Source organism: Chenopodium quinoa, unplaced genomic scaffold (genome assembly GCF_001683475.1).
Source record: "Chenopodium quinoa cultivar QQ74 unplaced genomic scaffold, ASM168347v1, whole genome shotgun sequence".
NCBI lineage: Eukaryota > Viridiplantae > Streptophyta > Magnoliopsida > Caryophyllales > Amaranthaceae > Chenopodium > Chenopodium quinoa.
In genome coordinates, this window is record NW_018743099.1 from 1,750,801 (window position 1) to 1,773,204 (window position 22,404).

Genomic DNA, 22,404 nt, shown 5'->3' on the forward strand with positions numbered 1-22,404 from the left:
GAGGATAATTAATTTAAGTTGCATACACATAACACATGGCTTGTATTTGTAATTGGTTCGATAACCTTCTAATTGGGGAAATACCTACGCATTGGATTCGTCTATTTGACACCATTATAGCATTATTCTTTAATGGATAGAATTTAGATACATGTTATAATTAAAATAGAGGGGGCTACAAATAAGGTAAGGTGACAAGTTATCAATTGGCCTATCTTTACATGCATGATGCATGTCTAATTGTCGATCTATACCATCAGTATAAGAGAGAGTTATATATTTTTGAATGTACCGAACAAGCTTGATAGAGTTGGTAAGCTCAAGGTCCATCAATTATTTTTGTTTGGAAGTAGGGGGATTCTTTAATCCTTTTACCTCCCTCCCTCCCCCACCCCCCTTCTCCCCTACTCTCAACTCAAGTAGTGTTAACCTACAGAGTTGGGTTGGCTTAATTTGTGAGAGGTGCTGATTTAGACATTCATTAAGGTAAGTATAGGTTATGCGATCATGTGATCGATTCAATACAACACAAATGATTAGAGGGTATAATATTTCATTAATATTAATGTTTTATACGAAGTTTAGTTTTTTTTTTGTTTAATATTGTTACATTACTCAACGTACAACTAGCTAATATCATGTCATTTTTTATATTTATGCTTATTATTTTTGTCAATTACAAACTATTTACTGATACAGTAGTACGAAACAAAGATCAACCACTATTACACCGAAAACATATTACGTATTTTCTAGTCATTATTTCTCAAGTAACCAGAAGTATCTATATACTTACTTAAATTAAACATAGGATGCGGCTATTGACAAAATTAACATCAGTCAATCATGACATACACTTTATTAGGCTTTGAGGGCTTAATTGCAAACAAACGCATGCTCCGAATACATGAAAGATGAAATTATAACACTTTTTCCTTTCCAAAAAAAACATAAAATAAAAAAATGGAAATTATAGTACTTTTTAGTTGAATTTTAAGCAAATAATCCGCATGCAAAATATGATTGACTTTTAATTTATATAGCTGTAATGTGGGGCATTAATGCACTATATATCACAATTTCACGATATGTGCTTGCATACTTGCATGCACGCTTGCACCATGTCTATGATATACAAGTTTAGTTAAATTATACACACACAAAAAGTGTAACATAACCTTTTTTAAATTCCTCATTTAATTTCTACTCTTTGGATCACTTCATGAGAAGTTGATTAATACACATGTTATTAAGACAGGTCAACTAGCTCACTTCATTTTATAGGACATTAGAAGATAATTCACTAGAGAAACTTGCTAATGCACACACGTACATGGTAAATCATAGTTATTGTTCGCGTGTACAATTGATCAATACATAGTATCAAATATTATTAATTTGGATGCCTTGAGATTTGACATGATTTCACTTTAGTATTTAGAAATTTACAATTTTTTTTTTTTTTTTTAATACAAACCGGTGCCATGAAATATATATCAATATTCAATCATGTAACAAATTGTTGAACTTAGTTAATCCTATGTTATTTAAATGAAATAAAATCTGTTAGACTCTTAAGAAAAGTTTCTTTTCTTTTTAAGCACTTGTTTACCTTAATTTTCTTTTTTGACTTAAACAACTTTCACATGTATAATTTTTTTTTCGGTTTCAAAAAAAATTGTATAATTTTTTTCCTATATACAACCTATGTCCCACAGTAATTGACATGATCAAATTTAACAAACATACCAATACATTAATTCAACCTAAAATATATATAATTAATTAATTATACATTAGTAAAAGCATATTAAAAAGTTGATATTTGATAGGTTGTCGTACACCTGTCAAAAATAAATTCCTAAAAAACCAACTAACAATATAGTAGGGTAAGTAGGGTCGAATCCACAGAGAGATCGAGATGACTATTCAATCTAACTTCTAAGGAATTGGAGAAACTAAAATATGTCACGAAATTGGGATAAAAATATAGTCTAAATTGAAATAAGAATAAAAATCAATAAAAATGCCTAGGGTTATGGTTCACCATGCTTATAGTTCTAAATCTATCAAAATATCGTTAACAATTCAATCAATCAAGTATCTATAGAGCAATTGAGCCTACGATCAGGTCTTAATGCTATCAATTCAACATATGTAGTTCGGTCGCTAACATAATAATCAAAATTTCTAATTTTAAGTAAGCCTCTAAAAGTACGATCTTTCGATTCAAACTCTTATTAACAATAATTAATCAAACAATTGATCAAGTTGCAAGATTAACAATAAAACAGTATCAATTAGAGAAATCAATAATCAAAATATCAATCAAGAATTATAGTACAAACATGGATTCCCAAACCCTAGAAATTAAACTACTCTAACATGAAATAAATAATAAAAACTAAATCTAATAAAGAAAGCATAATTAAAGTAAGGAAATAAAATTACCTCAAAAAATCAAAGTAACAAACTCAAGGACAAATCTATGGAGGAATCCATGGAGTTGTCCATGAAAAATTAGGGCTAGAGAGAAAACTACAACAAACATAAAAACGACATAGAAGGCATCAAACGGCATAAAGGAAAAATAAAATCCCTTGGAGTATTTATATTATCCTAAAATTTATCTAAAAATAATTAAAGAAAATAAATAAGAAAATATAAGTTACACAAGTTGCAATATTATTGGACAATAGACGATGATGTGGCATGCTAAGACGAAAGATGAAGGTGACTCATCGCTGCTCAGGAGTTGCTAAGGTTGCTTGTGGCGTCAAGATCCCTCGCCAAAACCTGTGGGAGCAGGATAGGCTGCGGGCTGGCAGTGGCGTTGGGACGTTCGAGTGGGCGCGGGACAGACTCGGAAGGCTGGCCTCGGGTGGCTGACTGCATCGCATGAAATGAAACATCTATAACTTCTGTTCTAGAAGGTTTATTGGGAAATGTGACCTATCATTGGAAAGCTCTTCAAGTCTAGTTTCCAACGCAACTTGAATCACTTCAATCCGATCTGTAGAACTTAAGTTATGATCAAAAGAGTGGACAAGGATCAGTTTTGACACTTTGCAAACCATAGTTTTTCTTCGTTTCTAACTCAAATTCATTTCCGAAAGATGCATAGCGACCCTTGTGAATGCTATTTTCATTCCTCGTGCATAATAATCTCAACCTAAACTTCCACAAACACATATCTTTCATTGAGCGACCTTGATTCATCGACGTTTCATCCTTTCATTGTCCGATTCATCCAAATCTACTCCGAAAGCGTCCAAATAGTTATAAACACTACTTGAAACATTAAGAAAACACAAACAAAGCGTAATAGAGCACAAAATGGATAAATTATGCATTTGCAACCTAAAAAGCGACAAAAAGACCTAGAAAGCAACTACAAAACTAGCATACACGTGCCTATAAATCCTTTATAAATATGATTCATCAATATTATAAAACTTTAAATTAATACCTATTTAACAACATATTTCACTATTTAATTTATTTTTAATTCGTTACTAAAATACTATAGTCAAATTTAGTATGTGAAAGTGAAAAGTTCAACCTGTCAATTATTCTGAAACAGAGAGAGTAAATGACAATTCTTTGTGAATGTCATAAGTTTACTTAGATTTTCTAAGGTAAATAAAAGTCTAACCTCAAAGAACACATAGACCAATTCCAATGAACATAAATTCCAATAGACATAACATCATCTTACTTTTCTCATTTCCTAAAAAAAAAATAAAAAAAAAAAAAAAAAAAAAAAAAAAAAAAAATTAATCTTACTTTTACTCATTATAAGCTTATTTATGTTCATTGGATTTGGTGTAAAAAAAAATGTTCATTGGATTTAGTTTTTATATTCTTTGAAATTAGGCATATTCATTCGAGTTAGTTTTCTTATTCTTTGAATGTTCAATGTATGCACTGACGCACAGTGAGTATTATGCTTTTGTAGGATTATAATAAATGCACTTAGCGGAATTTCAAGAAACAGTTTCTTAGCATCTAAAACAGGATCTCATGCATATAAATAATACGAATCACATAAAGTAGTTAGATATACCTTTGATGCGTGTACTCCTCGTTAGCCTTAGATTACCCTCCTTCGGAGATCCAGAACCTCAATTGTGATTCCTCTACTTGGTCCACAAAACCCGAGATGAATCCCACGTATGCTAGTACAGAAGAAGGAGGAAGATACTTTTCACTCTTCTCACTTTTAGGGAAGCAGTTCTATGAGAAATATTTTTACGTTGTTTTTCACTCTGTACAATTGTGTATCTTATACACAGTAATAGCCCAATATATAGAAATTATTAGGTTACAAGAGCAGAAAACCTAACTGTTTAATGACTCCTCATAAAACCCCCCACTTAACCTTTATTGGGCTTAGTGTACTTTTCATCTCGTGCTTTTATGTGTGACCTTATAGGATCCGATTAAATTAGCAGCAAGCCCATTAAATAACAGGCCTGCAAATCGTAGTTGGTTTCTAGAAAAACATTACGATTCCTAAAATAACCGAATTAATAATCTCCTTAATTAATCCTATATTATATTTAGTAATTGCTATACTTGATCGAGGACACTCCTTCAATCTCCCACTTGTCCGAGAACAAGTGGAGCAATCTTGAATTCTCTTAAGTCTCTTAATGTCCAATTTGATAATATGATAACATCTCATGTAATCCATATTAAGATTCAAATTGTTTCTTGAAATCTGAGTTGAGAAACGTAGAAGCAAGCGATTAAAATTTTAATCCACTTGAGCACGGCCATGCATTTTCAGTTCTAACTCTTCAAGAGGCCAAGACACCAATCTTATTTAAAATAGGAGGACTTATTCACTCTTGTCCAACCAATACTCCCACTAAACTTTTAGCATTCCTGATTGCTGCCTTTATTACCTCCTTTTACGGCACGGCGTTTGACATCATCAAGGATATACTAATTATCTCATGGAAGATTGTTGTTCTCATGTCTGAGGAATCCACTAAATATAAGTTTGAAATCTTATTTCAATTTTTTTGGTCTGTTCCATACACATCACAATGCATCTCTATGTAATCTACTAGACATCTCTATGTCCCTATAGCTCATGAAACTGAGCTATCAATCGATCCACATACTAGTCTTTTGATTGAGCCATTTTATGTCCATTAATGTCTCAGACTAGGAACACTAGTAAGTTGTAATTTTATGTTCTCCTAATAGGGTTTCATTTGTCAAATCACGCATTTGACAACCTATAAAAAATTACAATTACTTTGAACATTTTATTTAATTCTAAACCACAATTAAATAAGAATAATTTATTGATAAACATAAATATTACATGATTCAATGTCTTTATAATTATGAAAATCAATTACATAATCTAAAGCCATTCACTAACATGCTTGATTCCTATAGCTCTAGCGTGACTTTCATGCTTTGGCTGTGGTAGGGGTTTAGTCAATGGATCATCAACATTCTCATCCGTATGAACTTTGCAAACTCTAACATCTTTCCTAGCAACTATTTCTCGGATTAAATGAAACTTCCTTTCCACATGCTTGGATTTGTGATGTGATCTTGGTTCTTTTGCCTGAGCAATTGCACCATTATTATCACAATACAAATCAATTCCATTCACAATGGTAGGGACAACTCCCAACTCAATGAGAAATTTCTTAATCCAAACGGCTTCTTTGGCCGCTTCAACTGCTGCCAAATATTCAGCTTCTGTTGTAGAATCTGCTACAGTGCTCTGCTTTGAACTTTTCCAGCTGACTGCACCTCCATTTAGACAAAAAATGAAACCAGATTGTGATCGGAAATCATCTTTGTCGGTTTGGAAACTTGCATCTGCGTAACCTTTAACAACTAAGTCACTCTCACCTCCATATACTAAGAAACTTTCCTTATTCCTTCTTAAGTACTTAAGGATGTTCTTAGCTGCACTCCAGTGTGCATCGCCCGGATTTGATTAGAATCTGCTACATACGCTCAAGGCATATGAGACATCTGGCCTTGTACAAATCATAGCATACATAATTGATCCTATAGCATATGCATAAGGGACATTTTCATTCGCTTAGTCTCATCAGGCGTCTTTGGACACTGAGTCTTGTTTAGCGATATGTCATGTTGCATGGGAATGAATCCTCTTTTAGAGTTTTCCATATTCAACTTTGTAAGAACCTTATCTATATAAGTTTCGTGACTTAGTCCAATCATCCTTCGAGACCTATCTCTATGGATTTTGATTCCCAAAATGTATTCGGCCTCTCTTAGGTCTTTCATAGAGAAACAACTTTTCAACCATTCCTTGACAGATTCAAGCATTGGTATGTTATTTCCTATGAGAAGTATGTCATCCACATACAACACCAAGAAGACTATGCTTCTCCCACTTTCTTTCTTGTAAACACAAGATTCTTCTTCGCTTCTGAGAAAATCAAACTTTTTGATTGCCTCATCAAATCGAAGATTCCAACTCCTAGATGCTTGCTTAAGTCCATAAATGGACTTCTTAAGCTTGCATACCTTCGTAGGATTTTCTGGATCTAAAAAACCTTCTGGTTGTGTCATGTACACATCCTCCTCCAAGAAACCATTCAAGTAGGCGATTTTCACATCCATCTGCCAAATTTCAGTCATAAAATGCAGCAATCGCTAGAATTATCCGAATGGATTTAAGCATCACTACAGGTGAAAAGGTTTCATCATAGTTAATACCATGTATTTGCTTGAAACCTTTAGCAACCAGTCGTGCTTTGAAAACGGTTACATTTTCGTCCTTGTCAGTTTTCAATTTGAAAACCCATTTGCATCCAATAGGTGTTACCCCATTTGGCAAATCAACCAAATTCCATACTTGGTTCTCTGACATGGATTCCATTTCGGATTTCATGGCTCCTAGCCATTTTTCGGAGTCTGGACTTGTCAAGGCTTGTTTATAACTAGTAGGTTCTTCCCGGTCCAAAATCATAATTTCAGAGTTTTCCGTTAACAAAAGCTCAACAAACCTCTTAGGTGGTTTTGTTGGTCTACTAGATCTACGTACGGGCTGAGCAACAGGAGAAATGTTCTTCTCAACTATTTGAGAATTTTCGCACGAATTTGATTCGAGTGGGACGATAGGAGGTTCTTGCATTGAATGCAATTCCTCCATCACATTGTTAGTAGTGAGGAGAGGATTGTGCGTTTCAGGCACTAGCTCTTCCTCATTTACTAATGGCCTAATCGGTAAGAAATAGCCTTGTGATTGCGTCTCTGACGTGGTTTTATCCACATCCATTTGTTTCTCTTCTCGAATTTCTTCGAGATAGATACTAAACTACTCCCACTTGTCTTTTTGGAAATGAAATCCTTTTCCAGAAAGACACCATCTCGAGCAACAAACACTTTGTTCGCATTTCGGTTGTAAAAGTAGTGGCCCTTTGTTTCTTTAGGATAACCTATGAAGAAACATTTGTCAGATTTGGGAGATAGCTTATCTGAGAGTAAACGTTTTACATAAGCTTCACAACCCCAAATTCGTAGAAAAGATAATTTTGGAACTTTTCGTGTCCATAACTCATATGGTGTCTTTTCTACTGCCTTTGACGGAGTCCTGTTTAGTGTAAAAGCAGCGGTTTCGAGGGCATGTCCCCAAAAGGATATTGGAAGATCTGCAAGACTCATCATTGATCGAACCATATCAAGTAAGGTACGATTCCTCCTTTCGGATACACCATTTAACTGAGGTGTTCCTGGTGGAGTTAGTTGGGAAAGTATTCCACAACCCTTTAGATGATCATCAAATTCTTGGCTTAAATATTCTCCACCACGACCTGATCGTAGTGCTTTTATTGTTTTGCCAAGTCGATTCTGTACTTCATTCTGAAATTGGGTTTGAACTTTTCAAATGATTCAGACTTATGCTTCATTAAGTAAATATATCCATATCTACTTAAATCATCAGTAAAAGTTATAAAGTAGCTAAACCCTCCCCTGGCCATAATGCTCATTAGTCCACAGACATCTGTATGTATGAGTCCCAAAAGATCACTTGCTCTTTCACCTTTTCCTGTAAAAGGTGACTTAGTCATTTTACCCATCAAACACCCTTCACATATATCGTATGATTCGTAATCAACCGATGTCAGAATGCCATCCTTTTGCAATTTCTGAATACGTTTTGGGTTGATTTGTCCTAAACGACAGTGCCATAAATAGGTAGGGTTCGAATCACTTGATTTCTTTTTCTTACAGTCTATGTTATAGATATGTTTGTCAAAATCTAATATATACAAACCATTTATTAATTTAGCACTAGCATAAAACATCTCTTTAAAATAAACTGAACAACTATTGTTCTTTATTTCAAAGCTAAAACCTTCGGTGTCTAACACGAAAACTGAAATGATGTTTTTAGTAATAGAAGGGACAAAATAACAATTATTTAATTCTAAAACTAATCCAGAAGGTAAAGGTAGACTATATGTTCCAACTGCTAAAGCAGCAATTCTTGCTCCATTTCCAACGCGCAGGTCTACCTCTCCTTTAGCCAGCTTTCTACTTCTTTTTAGGCCCTGCACATCCGAAACAATGTGAGTACCACAACCGGTATCAAATACCCAAGAAGTAGAAGTTGTTAAATTAACTTCTATAACAAAGATACCTGAAGAGCCTGTCTTCTTATCTTCCAGATACTTTAGGCAGTTTCTCTTCCAATGGCCTATTCCATCACAATAGAAACACTTGGCATCCGCCTTTGGATCGACCTTGGGCTTAGATGTCTTAGTTTGAGCAACTTTCTTGCCCTTTCCTTTGACATTCTTTTTGCCCTTCCCATTCCTCTTGAAACCATTACCCTTTTGTACCATAAGAACTTCTTTGTTTGGTTTTGGAATGTCCATCTCAGCAAGGACGAGCATTCCGTGCAGTTCTTCTAAGGTTTTCACTTTATTTTGCATGTTAAAGTTTTGCCTGAATTGCTGAAATCCATCATGCAACGACATCATGATTATGTCAGTGATCATTTCAGTGGTATAGATCATTCCCAGTTTAGAAATTTTCTGGAACAATTCCATCATTTTGAAGACATGTTCTCCCACTGGTACATCGATCTTTTGCACACATCGGAGCAACTCTCTATGAGTCTCGTATCTCTCTATCCTTGCTTGCTTCTGAAACATCTTTTTCAGTTGCTGGATAATGCTATGAGCATCCATACCATCAAACTTCTTTTGAAGGTTTGGTTCCATGGAAGCTAGCATGAGACATGTGACAAACACTGATTTTTCTTTAACAACCTTTTGACTGGCCTTTTCAACATCTGATGTTGTGGCTGTCAGAACTGGGATAGGGGTGTCAAGGACATCCTCTCTTCCTTCGGCCCTAAGAACAATTCTTAGGTTCCTTTCCCAATCAAGGAAGTTTGTGTTATTCAATTTATCCTTCTCAAGGTATGAACGTAAGTTAGGACTGTTGTTGTTGTTGTTACTAGACATGATATCTACAATAGAAATATAGCAAAATTTAATTATATGTTCATCATAGTAGCATACAATGTTTGAACAATTCAAAGCTAATTATCACATTTAAAAATTGTCCCGTAGAATTAATGTGAATTCCAAGATCCTTTAAAACAATAAATTTTAGCGGACTTTGGCCCTATGTATAAAATCTAATGTTTTATTGGTAAGTAAACAACCTTTACTAATTATATCTCATATAATTCTTGGTCGATAGATAACAACTTTTGTTTCCATCTCTATGTTTCAAGACCTAAAACTTTGTCTTTTGATAATCTTGTTGAGCAAAAACAAACAATGACATGTAAATTTCATAATATTACCCTATATTCCCAAGATTATATGCAACACCCCGCTTTGGCAGAACCTATTACTTATGATCAAAGGCTTTATAGGTGTCTGTTTGGAAAAACATAACTCAATATTGCTTTTAGGAACCTAATTTACTATGTTGGTTAATTTATTAGAGAACTTATGTCATAAACAAGAGCAACATGCGTAAATTTAAATAGGCATAATAAAATGCAATCAAATGGTGATCCTAATATGGTCCTTACTAGTCACCAGCAATAATAACAATAATATCATATATTTAAAATTGCCATATAATAAAATATCATATATTTTAAAATTTTGGTCAAAAATCCAATTTTGAAGTCAAGTTACACGGATTTAACTCAACTTTGAAAGGTGGTTAATGAAAAGCGCAATATCAGGAACAAGACCAGCAACTATCATCTAAATTCCATCCGCACGTTTTCCAAGAAAAAGGAAAGCAAAAGACCAACTACCTTTCAAAAACTAATCTTCTTCTGATGATAAAATTTAAATTTTTTTTTTTATTAAAACTATTAAAACTAACCAACAATATCATTCCAGTAAATTCGCAACCATGAAGCAGCACATGAAACGAACGGTTTTCTCCTTTTTTTTTTTTTTTTTAAATGAAAACAGGGACTGCGTGACTGAGCTGACTGCCCAGCCACATCACAGCCATCTGCCGCCACAGCCAGACAGTCGCCCATCCGCAGCAGACAGCAGGCTGCCGCCACGGCCAGGCATTCGCCCAGCCACAGCAGCACTGGCTGGCAGACCAGGCAGCAGCCCAGCACACCAGCCAGCGCAGTGACTGAATTGTGCAACAGTTGCACGTTCAACCACTGCCACCCCCTGTCCACCCTTTTCTGCCCCCAAGCCCACCGGAGCAGCCACCGTGGCCCACCGTCAGGTGGTTCTGCCACCCAGCCGTGGTTGCTCCCACTCAATCTCTAATGTATTTTTTATTTTATTTTTTTAGTGAATTTAATTCTACAACTTTTGTAAAATTAATTATCCATGTTAATTAAACATAAACATTTTATGAATAATACATAAATTAAACTAAAATCTCCATTTTAATTAATTTAGGGCTTTTCATAAAATTCAATTTCTAATTCATATAAAACTATTTTCTATGAATTAATTCATCACACCAAACACTTTGAAGTATGAGAAATTAAATTAAATCATATGAAATTAATACATTAAGTTTCGAAATTAGGGTTCATAACCCAACAAAAAAAAAACAGAAAATTAATTTGGGCATTTAGGGCTTAAAACAAACGGCTAGGGTTAGAGGTTAATTGAGTAACTAAATTCATAATTTAGTCAATTCCAATCAATCAAAAACACATTTTAATAAGGTTATATGATCCATAAATCAATTCCTCCCCTTAACCGAATTAAAATTAACAATATTCGCATCAAATTAATCGAATTAATTATGATCATATTATTATACGTAAGAGGCAAACTGATACCACTGTAGGTAAGGGTGTACACCGGTCCAAAACCGGACCGGACCTGGACCGGACCTGTTTGGACCGGGGACCTGAATTGGGTAATTATGAGGACCGGGGACCGGACCTGAATTAACAGGTCCGGTGCCGGGCCAGACCTGAAAAATCAGGTCCGGTCCGGGTTTGGACCTGAATGGACTTGTTTTGTGTCTTTTTCGTTTTTTTTTTTAATACAAAACCTGTTGGACCTGCATATGGACCTGTTTTGTGATTTTTAGACCTGTTGCATAATTTAATAATTACATACAAACCAAAATTATCAATTACAAAACTACATAAAGTCTATAAAGTCCCGATTCTCAAACACCAAAAATACAAATGAGTCCACCGAAAATACAAATAAGTCCACGAAAACTCAGTTTCAATTTTTCAGAGTTTGGTTTTCTTCTTTTTTTTTTCTTTTTTTTTTTTTTTTTTAATTACGATTTTCCCGGGTTTCAGGTCCGGACCTAAAAACCCCTGGTTTGGACCGGGTCTGGACCGGGACCGGGAACCTGGATTTTTAAGAACCGGGACCGGACCTGAATCAACAGGTCCGGGTCAGGTCCGGTCCGGTTCAGGTCGGTTCAGGTCCGGTTTCAGGTCCGGGCCAATTTTTGTACACCCCTAACTGTAGGATTATAATAGATGCACTTAGCGGAATTTCAAGAAACAGTTTCTTAGCATCTAAAACAGGATCTCATGCATATAAATAATACGAATCACATAAAGTAGTTAGATATACCTTTGATGCGTGTACTCCTCGTTAGCCTTAGATTACCCTCCTTCGGAGATCCAGAACCTCAATTGTGATTCCTCTACTTGGTCCACAAAACCCGAGATGAATCCCACGTATGCTAGTACGGAAGAAGGAGGAAGATACTTTTCACTCTTCTCACTTTTAGGGAAGCAGTTCTATGAGAAATATTTTTACGTTGTTTTTCACTCTGTACAATTGTGTATCTTATACACAGTAATAGCCCAATATATAGAAATTATTAGGTTACAAGAGCAGAAAACCTAACTGATTAATGACTCCTCATAAAACCGTCCACTTAACCTTTATTGGGCTTAGTGTACTTTTCATCTCGTGCTTTTATGTGTGACCTTATAGGATCCGATTAAATTAGCAGCAAGCCCATTAAATAACAGGCCTGCAAATCGTAGTTGATTTCTAGCAAAACATTACGATTCCTAAAATAACCGAATTAATAATCTCCTTAATTAATTCTATATTATATTTAGTAATTGCTATACTTGATCGAGGACACTCCTTCAGCTTTATGCATAGTCTCCATCATCATATTTGCGCACATCCTTCCACCCAAAAATAAAAAAAATGGAAACAAAAAGAGGTATGTTGGGTAAGAATATATTGGGCCAACTTTTATTGTTTGGATCTAAAAAACAACACTCTCCTGAGAATGTCTTATTTGCTTTGTAATGGATCAAGTCCAATCGAATTTCTGAATACTTTTGTTCAGTTGCTCTGTTGTTCATCATCGTTCTTCACTTCTCCATCTAAAACAAGCAACAGAAGAGAGAGAACGCCATGTATTCATGGTTTCGTCGGACCCTCTCGAGAAATATCAGCAACGACAATGAAAACACCCAGAAATTGGAAACTTCAAATACTTCCGCAAATCACAATAATACTGTCAGAAAAATTGAAGAAGATGAATTTTATGGGGTTACTTCTCAATTGATTGAATTCGTCAAATCATTAAATCTCGACACCTTCAAGAATTTCTCAATCCCAGGTCATTTTCGATCAATTTTTGTTATGTTAATTGTTTTATGATTTGGGTTTATGTCATTTAGATGTTTGATCAATTTTGCTTTTCTGGGGTTTGAAGAATTTTGCGCATTTGTTAATTGGTTGGTTGTTGCAGAGGAGGAGAATGGTGGAATACAGACAACTTCAGGTGGAGTTAGGGTGGATTTATCGGAGTGGCAACAACAGCATGCCATTATTATTCTTTCAAAAGTCAAGGTTTATTCATCCTTCATCAAACTCCCTTTTGTTTTTAAATTTCATTGAATTGTGATCATTTATGCTTGTTATTTATGTGTGGAATTTGATGGTTTTTATGTTAGTGCTTTTTGAATTCAAATTATGGTAATTATAGATGGTTTATGTTGTTTGTTGGGTATATTTCATGAGCATTTACCTTTGCTTGTGATGGTTGTAATTGTTTTGATGGATTATGTATGTTGATTGTGCTTAGTTTGATACTTGGTTGGGTAGAAACATTAGGGTTGGTGAAATCGCGGTGTTTAGACAATTATAGCATCTTAATGGGGAAAAGGAAAATAGCTTAAGGGCTATATCCATGGAGTTTCCTAAAGGTTACAATTTTATAACAACCAGGTGTGAGCTCACACCAACTCACACACATGAACACCACCCCCCCTCCCTGCGGGAATCCCGATAGGACAAGCAACTAAAAACTCTGATTGGCTTGACACTTGGATGTAGGATGGAAACCTTGCATGAATGTTGCCACCAAAAGGATAACAAGTTAGGAAGAGGCATTGTTTGAAGATTAGAGGTGGAAATATGAGCATGATAGAATGAACAAAACTAGAGATGGAATTGTGAATAGAAGCTGCAGAAGTAGGATTTGCACCAGCGAATATGATGTAAGATGCATGCCTACATTTTGAATTGTGAAGTAAAGACTATGAAAATAGGAGAGGAGTGAAGGTGAGAGCAGTGGAAAACTTAGGCTTTCAGTTAGATTCAACTATAGTAAAGTATATCATGTTTTCTTTAAGATAAGCAAGTAACTTTTATGGAATAAGAGAGTATGCACTGTTCTACATTGAAAATCATGATTAGAGAAAGCTATAATAAGGTAAAGATACTTGCTTTAGTCCGCAATAGGTCTGTAGGAAGGACTTATATTTGAAAAATCTATATCCTGCTATTCTGCTGGAGTAAAATTTACCAAGTAACTGCTTCAAATGAAACCAAATTCATCAAATATCCTATATTTATTCGTGGACATCTATTAAAATCTCTGAAATTGAAGTGCAAAACTTATGTTCATCAAAGTTATAATTAACTGAAAATAAATTTCAATAACAGCAATGATACTGCTAAACAGGACATTATCTCTGTTACTCTGTATAACAATAACACAAACATTTGCAGAGTAGGCAGCTATCTAGACCAATTTTTTTTATTCTGTTAGGAGCTTTTTCTTGCAAAGAGATGAGGATTTAGACTCTAGGGTGCCATAAGATGGTTGTAAGATGATTTATGAGGGATGTTACTGCTATTTTCCAAAAATTTGAGAAGGAAAGCAATTTGTTTGGAAGCTCAAAAGGCCTATAGTGAACTGTCTTTGGAAGAAGTTGTTAACTTTATATTGCTATGAATTGATAAAAGAGGGAGGGGCCTTTTAGGTCCTTGGATTATGATCTAGTTGCTTAGGTGATAAGCTAGTTAGTTAGAGGGAGAACTCTATAGAAAGAGAGCTGATCAGTGAGAGGGAAGGAATAGAATATTGTGATGAGTGATTTAGTTTGTAGTTTTGGGAGAGTGCCATTCCTCTCGAAAGATTGGCAATGTTGTTATTTGTGATTAATCACCTTGGTTAGCATTAATTTAGTTATATCTTTACTTGTTCTTCCCTAATCTCTCTTCTTCGTCCCTTAATCTCTCTTTTCGGTCCTAGTCTCTTCATTTTGATCACTGATCTGAGCTGATTCCCAACAGGTATCTTGGTTTTTTTTCCCCAATAGCCCAGTGCCTCACTTAAATAACTGATGCGGTAGTATTCTTTAGGGTTCGATTATAGAGGTATCGTCCTTTTGCTTATGGTCTCTTTGTTTTATTTACAATTTTAAGGCTTTCCATTCAGTGAAGTGGGAAGATTTCTTAAGATGCTTAGATCATCTCCAATGGTGAGACTTGAGAGAGTTTTTTTAGGAGAGAAAGAGTATTTTTTTGCAAAGGATACTGTAACGAATGCTTTGAGCAACAAGCCTAAGGGGTTGATCACATACACAAGAAGGAGAAGGAAAGGACAGCAGGTACAGCTAGGGGAGGGGATAGTGGAGCAGCAGCAGGGAGTGGATCAGCACACACAAATCATTGAGAGCAGCCAATGACTGCAGTCATCCTCTCAAATGATGACAGCTAGCTGCAGCCTTCTTACTTTGTCTTTATCCTATTTTGGCTGAGTATGTATATAAAAAGGGGAGGTGGGAACTTGCTTAGGTAGCTGAGTTTTGTAGTCATTTTGGGAGTAGAGATTGGTGTCCTAAAGGCACTAAGGAGAGTGGTGGCCTCAAGCCTCCTTGTAAGAAAGCTTAGATCTTTATTAATGAATGAAATAGCATCCAACTTCCCTTAAACAATTTTTTCCTGCCTTTTTGTGCACTTAATCTTTTAAGTCATCTAATTCGTTATAAATTGGTATCAAAGCGGCGGTCCTGCGGCTGCCAACGCCAGTAACCACCACCCTCTGTTTTTTTTTTTTTTTTTTTTTTTTTTTAAAAAAAAAAAATGGTTCTTACTGCATGCGCTGGAGGAACAGATGGTCGGAATACAGACTCAATTGGAGACGTTGGAAACCACGATGAAGGCTCAAGAGGAGTCTCTTAAGACATCCTTAGAGGAAGCCGTTCAAAAAATCGAGGGTCGGTTCGAGCTATTCCGCCAGCAACAGGAGGCGCAAATGACGGTAAACACTACCACCCAGGCTCAGTTCTTTGAAGAACTCCGCACTCTCGTTAACCAGAGGAACAACAATCAAGAACAAGGATTGAGAGGCTGGCAAGATCGAGAAGGCGGCGGCGGTGGAGGCTATATGTAACACCCCCGATTTACTAGCTAATAATAAACAATAATTAAAGGAAAAATAAACAATCTTTAAATAAAATCGTGGAAGCATAAAATTAAATCGGAGATATTACCACCACACTTAAGAACCTGTCAAGTGTTAAGGCTTACAAAATTCCAACAATACAACCCAATAAATCTAAGTGAGCTATTAATAAAACTTTACAAACTCGTTATGTCAGACTAATCGAATAATAGAGCTCCTTTAGCTACGATCACTTGATCACCATTAAGGACAAATTCCAAAATAGATTGTTGCAGGGCCACCATAAGAAAAAGACATGGCCACAAACACAAGTAGCACAACAAAACGATACACACGTCAGCTGAGTAATTATCACGTATCAGAATTCAGAGAATAATAGAATAATTAACATTACTAGCTCAATAATAGACCTCACATGAGTTGCTAAATTGAGAAGTGGGTTGGGTGTCACTATTGGAGGTAAAAAAAACAACTCATTTTGTATTTTAATACTCAAAGTTGAGTCTCACCAATGGAGATGGTCTTATGGTGGTTTAACTTTTCGTCGTTGCATCACATGCCTTTTTGTTTGAAATAAGTACTAGGATTGTAAGTCATTGAGTCTTTCATATTCTCATTTGAAGATCAGAAAAAGGAGAATCAGGAGAAATTAATTGTTTTTCAATCTTTGGAGGATATACTGATGTATACACAAAGTGAAATGGAGGCTCATGTTGACCCCAATTTCAAATTTTGTTTCAGATAGTTGAGGTTTTAGACCCTGATTACTAACTATTGTATGGTTATAGACGGGTAGCTTTACAATTTGTTGTAGACTAACATTTGGTTTACCTAGTTAGGTGAAGTAGTAGAATATCTACCCATTTCAGCTGGCTCTGCTTTCCAGATGTGAACATTATATTTACCATTAGGAAAGTACTGTAAACAGAGATATTAGCATAGTTTCTGCACTCCTGGTGCTGAGGTATTGATTAATCCTGTGCTAGAATTTTGATAGTTGAGATCGAAGCTTAGTCACCCTTTTTGTCCAATGGCCTTTGTGTGTTTTCTGTGGTAAATTGCTGATTTGTTCTTTTAAGAACAGCTTTTGCATATGCCAGGGTATCAAGATTGGGTTTGGTTCCGTGCAGATAATGTCTAGAATCTGTTTACTGCTGTTTAGTCTTGTGGAGTGCTTTCCTTGTATCCATCTAGTTGTTTTCCTGATTTGGTAATTTGTATGAAGGGATTGAGTTGGAAAGGAAATCTGCCTCAACAATGCTCCCCTTGTACCTAATTGATAGGCCACGTTTGATCATTTAATGCATTGAATAAAACTGAGTGGAGATTTTTTTCCAAAAAAAAAAAAAAAAAAAAATTGAGTTGAGATAAATATTTTATTTTATTTTTTAGTTTTAAAAAAAAGGCAATGGGTTCCTCAACCTTCGCTTTTAACCATTTGGGTATTGAAGTTTGATGGTGTTAAGTTTCGTTAGTTTGAACTCCCGAGCACTACAGGTCCATCTTAATAAGTCAATGTATCTGCATTTCCATTACTTATTAAGATGTTTGCAATTGGTTTGAAGACTTTTTCGCCTTTTCAGTGCCTTAATGAAGGATCAACCCAAAATAAAAAATCAATTGGTTTTGGATGTTTAGCTGTATTGCACCTTTTTGTTTCCATGCAAATTATTGGAAGTTGACACCATCCAAATTCAATAGCCAATTGATTGAAAGAAAAGGTTGAGTAAAGTACCCAAATGGCCAAATTCTAACTTAACTTGTGTATACATACTAGATATATCCATCAATATTTGAAAATTTTACCTTTTCATCATACCAATGTAATCATCCTTGAAGATTCATTGTTTTGAGTATCATTAAGGTTAATATAGGAATGTTCGAAGTTTACTAATTACAGAAAGTGGCCATTTTTTTGGGACATCAATAGAGATGTGATTTTTTGTATAGGAATGGACTTTTGTATTTTCTCAGAGCTTGCCTCGGGGGTTGATACTGGCAATTGTTAAGTGAGAAGAGATTTCAAGGTTTAGTGTTTATGTATTAACTCAGATATTCAAGAAACAAGACCATTCATCAGACGATAAGGCCAAAACTAACAGCCAGCCCGGCCCAAGGCCAATACATAGAAATATCCTTATAACCTCCCAGCTTTTGGGGCTGCAGTTTGTAGAAAGGCTTTATCATCACATGAATAGGGTTTTAACGTTGTCGTTAGCCTGTTCCTGTTACTTGTTAAGGTACTACTACTACTACTACTACTACTAAAATATTAATAATAATAATAATAATATAGCTAGAGGGGTGGAATTTGCTTTATCCTTCATTGATCTAAACCTAGCCCTTTTAGTATCATTACTTGGCAGAGGGCTGGCTTACTAAAGTGTCTCCTCTTTTTTCTAATCGTGAAGTAGACAGTCATTGCACACATTGGATCAAGGATCAATTCGGAAACACTTCCTATGTCATTGCCGGAATAAGGTTGCATAAATCTGAGTATCTGACCCGTCTAGCTTGCCTTTGAAAATAGCCTCTTGAAAACATTAGGATAATGTTGATATTGATGATGTAACAAATCTAGTCTCACTGCTTTCTGCATTACAGAATATGAGTGAAATTGAGTATAAATTCCATTGTGGAGCATATCAGCACTAAAGTGAAACCCTTCTAATTGGCTGTTTGTAATTGCTTTTGGATGGAAATCTGAAATTCAATTCTAAGCCATCAGTCTAAAATTACACTACAGTGACTACACCCACTTGCAGTCAGAGACCATCACTAATGCTTTCCTTATTCGTTCTCTTTTCTCAATACTCACAGTCTAGTATAGGAAGTTCAGAACAAATTTTACAATTAGCTTTTATTATTATGCTGTTTTCACGTCCATTTTTCAGTCTTACATCATGCGAGTGCTGTAATAGCAGACTCATTGGTCTTTAGGTTGAGAATATCAAGCTGTGGGGAAATTGATCTAGGAAGTATAGGAACAATGTAAGATAGGCTGTTCGCACAGATCCCCTTTCATTTATTCTTCAGTTCCTGAACTTTTTGTTTATTTCCTCTTTTCTATTCTTTTCTATTTGGGCCAAGATTTGAATGATTTGCCCTCAACCTATGATTTACCCTTGACCTGTGACTTCTGGTTCTGTTTTAAGCTACCTTGAAATTTTAGCATATTTTCAACAGCACTCTCTTTCTGATTAATGACTTTTTTTCTACAATGCATGATGCTTGACGCAGATTCTTGTTTATTAGCCAAGCTGCATGCCTCATAAAATTTCATTCTGTATTCTATTAGAAATTGCCTGATCTTACTGTACACCCATCTTATGTAAGATTCTCTTTTACCCACATGTTGAACCATTATACATCTATACTTGCAAACTATTTTTTTAACTTCTAATGCTGATAAAATATTAATCATGAGCTAATAATTTTACCATACCTTAACTTTTGAACTTTAATAAATCAAACCAAGTTAAAACCATTCTATATGCAAAAAAAGCTCATCGATGGCATAATTTGCTACTTCTCTGTAAACATGTCGAAGTTAAGGTTAGTCTCAAATTACCAGACCAAAGCCGACAGTATCACCGTGAAACAACACCAAATCTCATGCTAGCTTCTGCTAATAAAAACCTTTACTGTTTCCAGGGTGGAGAGGGTAACGGATCATCCTACTTCCAACCTCTATTGAGTTTCTGATGCAGGTGTTTTCTTATCAACAGGAATTGTCACAATTAAGATACACATTATGTCCTCGCCACATGAAGGAACGTCAATTTTGGAGAATATATTTCAGCCTTGTTAAAAGCTACGTGACAGAGTAAGATGTACTCATCCTTAGATTTACCAGTAGCTATCTGAAGCTGCCATTTTCTTTGATCATGCGCAGCAAAGTATAAGTGTGGTTTTAATGGCTAGTAGCAACGCTGGCAACTCTTAACTAAAAATCAAGGTTCACATTTTAAAACAAAGCAGCTACACCTTTCCTTGTACATGATGAAAATTTTACTTTGGAAGCACCCAAAAATATCTATGAAATACAGAATATGTACATATTGGAAACTATTAATGGTGCATTGTATTTAATTCGATGTATTCTCTTTACTAAAGTGATCCCCTTCTAATTGTCAGGTATGAGCTGCAGGCTATACGGCTTGATAAGATCAGAAAGATGGCGACAGAGAAAGAGAAAGTCTCGGATACAAACGGAATTGAACTTGAAATGACAGAGGCAAAGCAGTCAAGCAGCTCAGCTCCTCCATGAGAAAAACATCAGTACAAACAGTGTTTTGTCTCCTAAGAAAGGTACAATATGGCTATATCTCGTCTTTGTTTCAAGTAACTCAAAGGAGGTAAATTTTGAAGGAACCAAATGAGCTGTATGACCCCCGCTAACAAATTAACGATCTGATGAAAGGTCCATCTTGTATTTGATTCACCGCGAATACAACAGTGTATAAACCCCCACACCCAGTTAAAAATGTGATTTCTTCTTTTTCCCCCTGTCATTCTTCGGTTTTTTGAGGAGGTGGGGGAGGTTGATAATGGAAAATGTGTCATCTATGTGCATATGGGAGTGTTTTGGTCTCCCCACTCTGTCCTGAAAATTTGTCATTAAGAATCACTGCTGTAACAGATAAACAGGAAGATTCACAAATTGATGTTATGACATCAAAGACAAAAAGCTTTCTGTAGTCAATTCTTCTACCTCAGTTGAGACTGTTTAATCTTATAACTGTGTTTGGGGACACTGATCAGTTGATTTTGTTAACTGCAGAAACCATTTCAAATGCTCTTTGTTTGTAAGGAAAATTAAATCCATATTTCAGCCAACAGTGTTTACGCCTCTTTAATCTAAGCTAATCAATCCAAGAGCTCAGAGCGCAGCTGCCTTATGACAGTCTATTGTAATTCTTCATTGCTTTGCATTATTATTCCAGCTTTCCTGTAAGAGGGAAGAGGGGGGGGGTGTGGATTGCTCCCTTTGTCCGAAATTAGTCACATTGTCTAAAATCTCAGCCTTACAACGTACAACCGAGGGGAAAATATTTTGGTCGTGGCCCAAGTATCCAAACTAAAATTTTAGGTGGTCGTCTTAGACCTCAAGGTCCATATGTGTAGCCTGTCTCTATCCTTGTTGCATGGTAAAGGTTCAAACCACTTCTAGATAGTTACCCTGATTATTGATTCCCCTGTAAGTATCTACATAGTATACTCGAATTCCTTGTGATTGTTAGCTTAAAATACAAACAGATTAATCATTCCCAAAAGTTTACACAGGTTGGATTTGTCTTTCTTAGGGTTAGGTATGAATAATTGAATAGTTCAGGCAAAATGAGCATTACTTCATAAGACATACTACGTATTATGTTATATAAAGCATTTTAACCTAGTAACTAACCTTCTTAACCCTAATGCTAATACGTGCCTCGAGGACTATGTCAAGGGAAGGAGAGCATGTCAACCTATGATCAATCGACGGTCTCTTCCTTGCCCACGGCCTTGTGGCTGTGGCCTTAAATACATGCACATAACCTCTTAATCTAGTGATTTCACTTATCTCTAGTCTAGTGATTTCACTTATCTCCAAGTCATTCTAAACTGCAACTATTATGTTTGTGATCAACAATTCATAGAATCATAGATCGAATTTATGCTTTGTGAGTGTGACCCTATAGGTTCGTTTACAAGTACAAGCACAAGTAAGTTGTAACTAGATAATCCCTAAGCATACTTTTAAGAGTATGAGTTAAACTTAAGGGTAACAATGAAGTATGCCATTGATTTAAGTCAAATTTAGGGGCCGTTTGGTATGAATGGTAATTTTTACTCAAACCTTCTTATCAAATACTTGTTCATTAAAGATTTAATTGAATTCGTTTCCAACTCAAAAAAACGCCCTTACCAAACATGCTCAAAGTGTTTATCATGATTGCCTCTTTGTAGTTCCTTTGAACTAGTTCTGGTAAAGCAAGTGCTCTTCCCTTATCTGTCAAAATGAATATGCTTCGTACAGTATATAGTATATCCTCTAGTGCTTTCATAGGAATTTTTTTTACTGTGATTTAAACACACTTGGGCTCCGCAAATGAGGGCTCAATGGACAGGTATACCAGCACACTTTCTCCTGAAGAAGGGTAGTTGATGTAAATCCTACATCTCTTGTTCTTTTTCACCTAAAAAAATGTTTTGGGAAAATTTGGTTCTAATTAGGGCAAAGTAAATCATGTAAGTTGT

At 35.5% G+C, this 22,404-nt stretch overlaps 1 protein-coding gene across 1 annotated transcript; it reads left to right on the forward strand.

Moving 5' to 3' along the window:
• Positions 1 to 12,507: 12,507 nt before the first annotated feature.
• Positions 12,508 to 20,918, forward strand: LOC110731845. The gene is made up of 4 exons (XM_021911740.1): positions 12,508 to 13,083; positions 13,216 to 13,316; positions 19,890 to 19,987; positions 20,299 to 20,918. Exons 1-4 carry the CDS (start codon positions 12,876 to 12,878, stop codon positions 20,429 to 20,431), a joined length of 540 nt encoding a protein of 179 aa, XP_021767432.1. The 5' UTR covers positions 12,508 to 12,875; the 3' UTR covers positions 20,432 to 20,918.
• Positions 20,919 to 22,404: the final 1,486 nt, after the last annotated feature.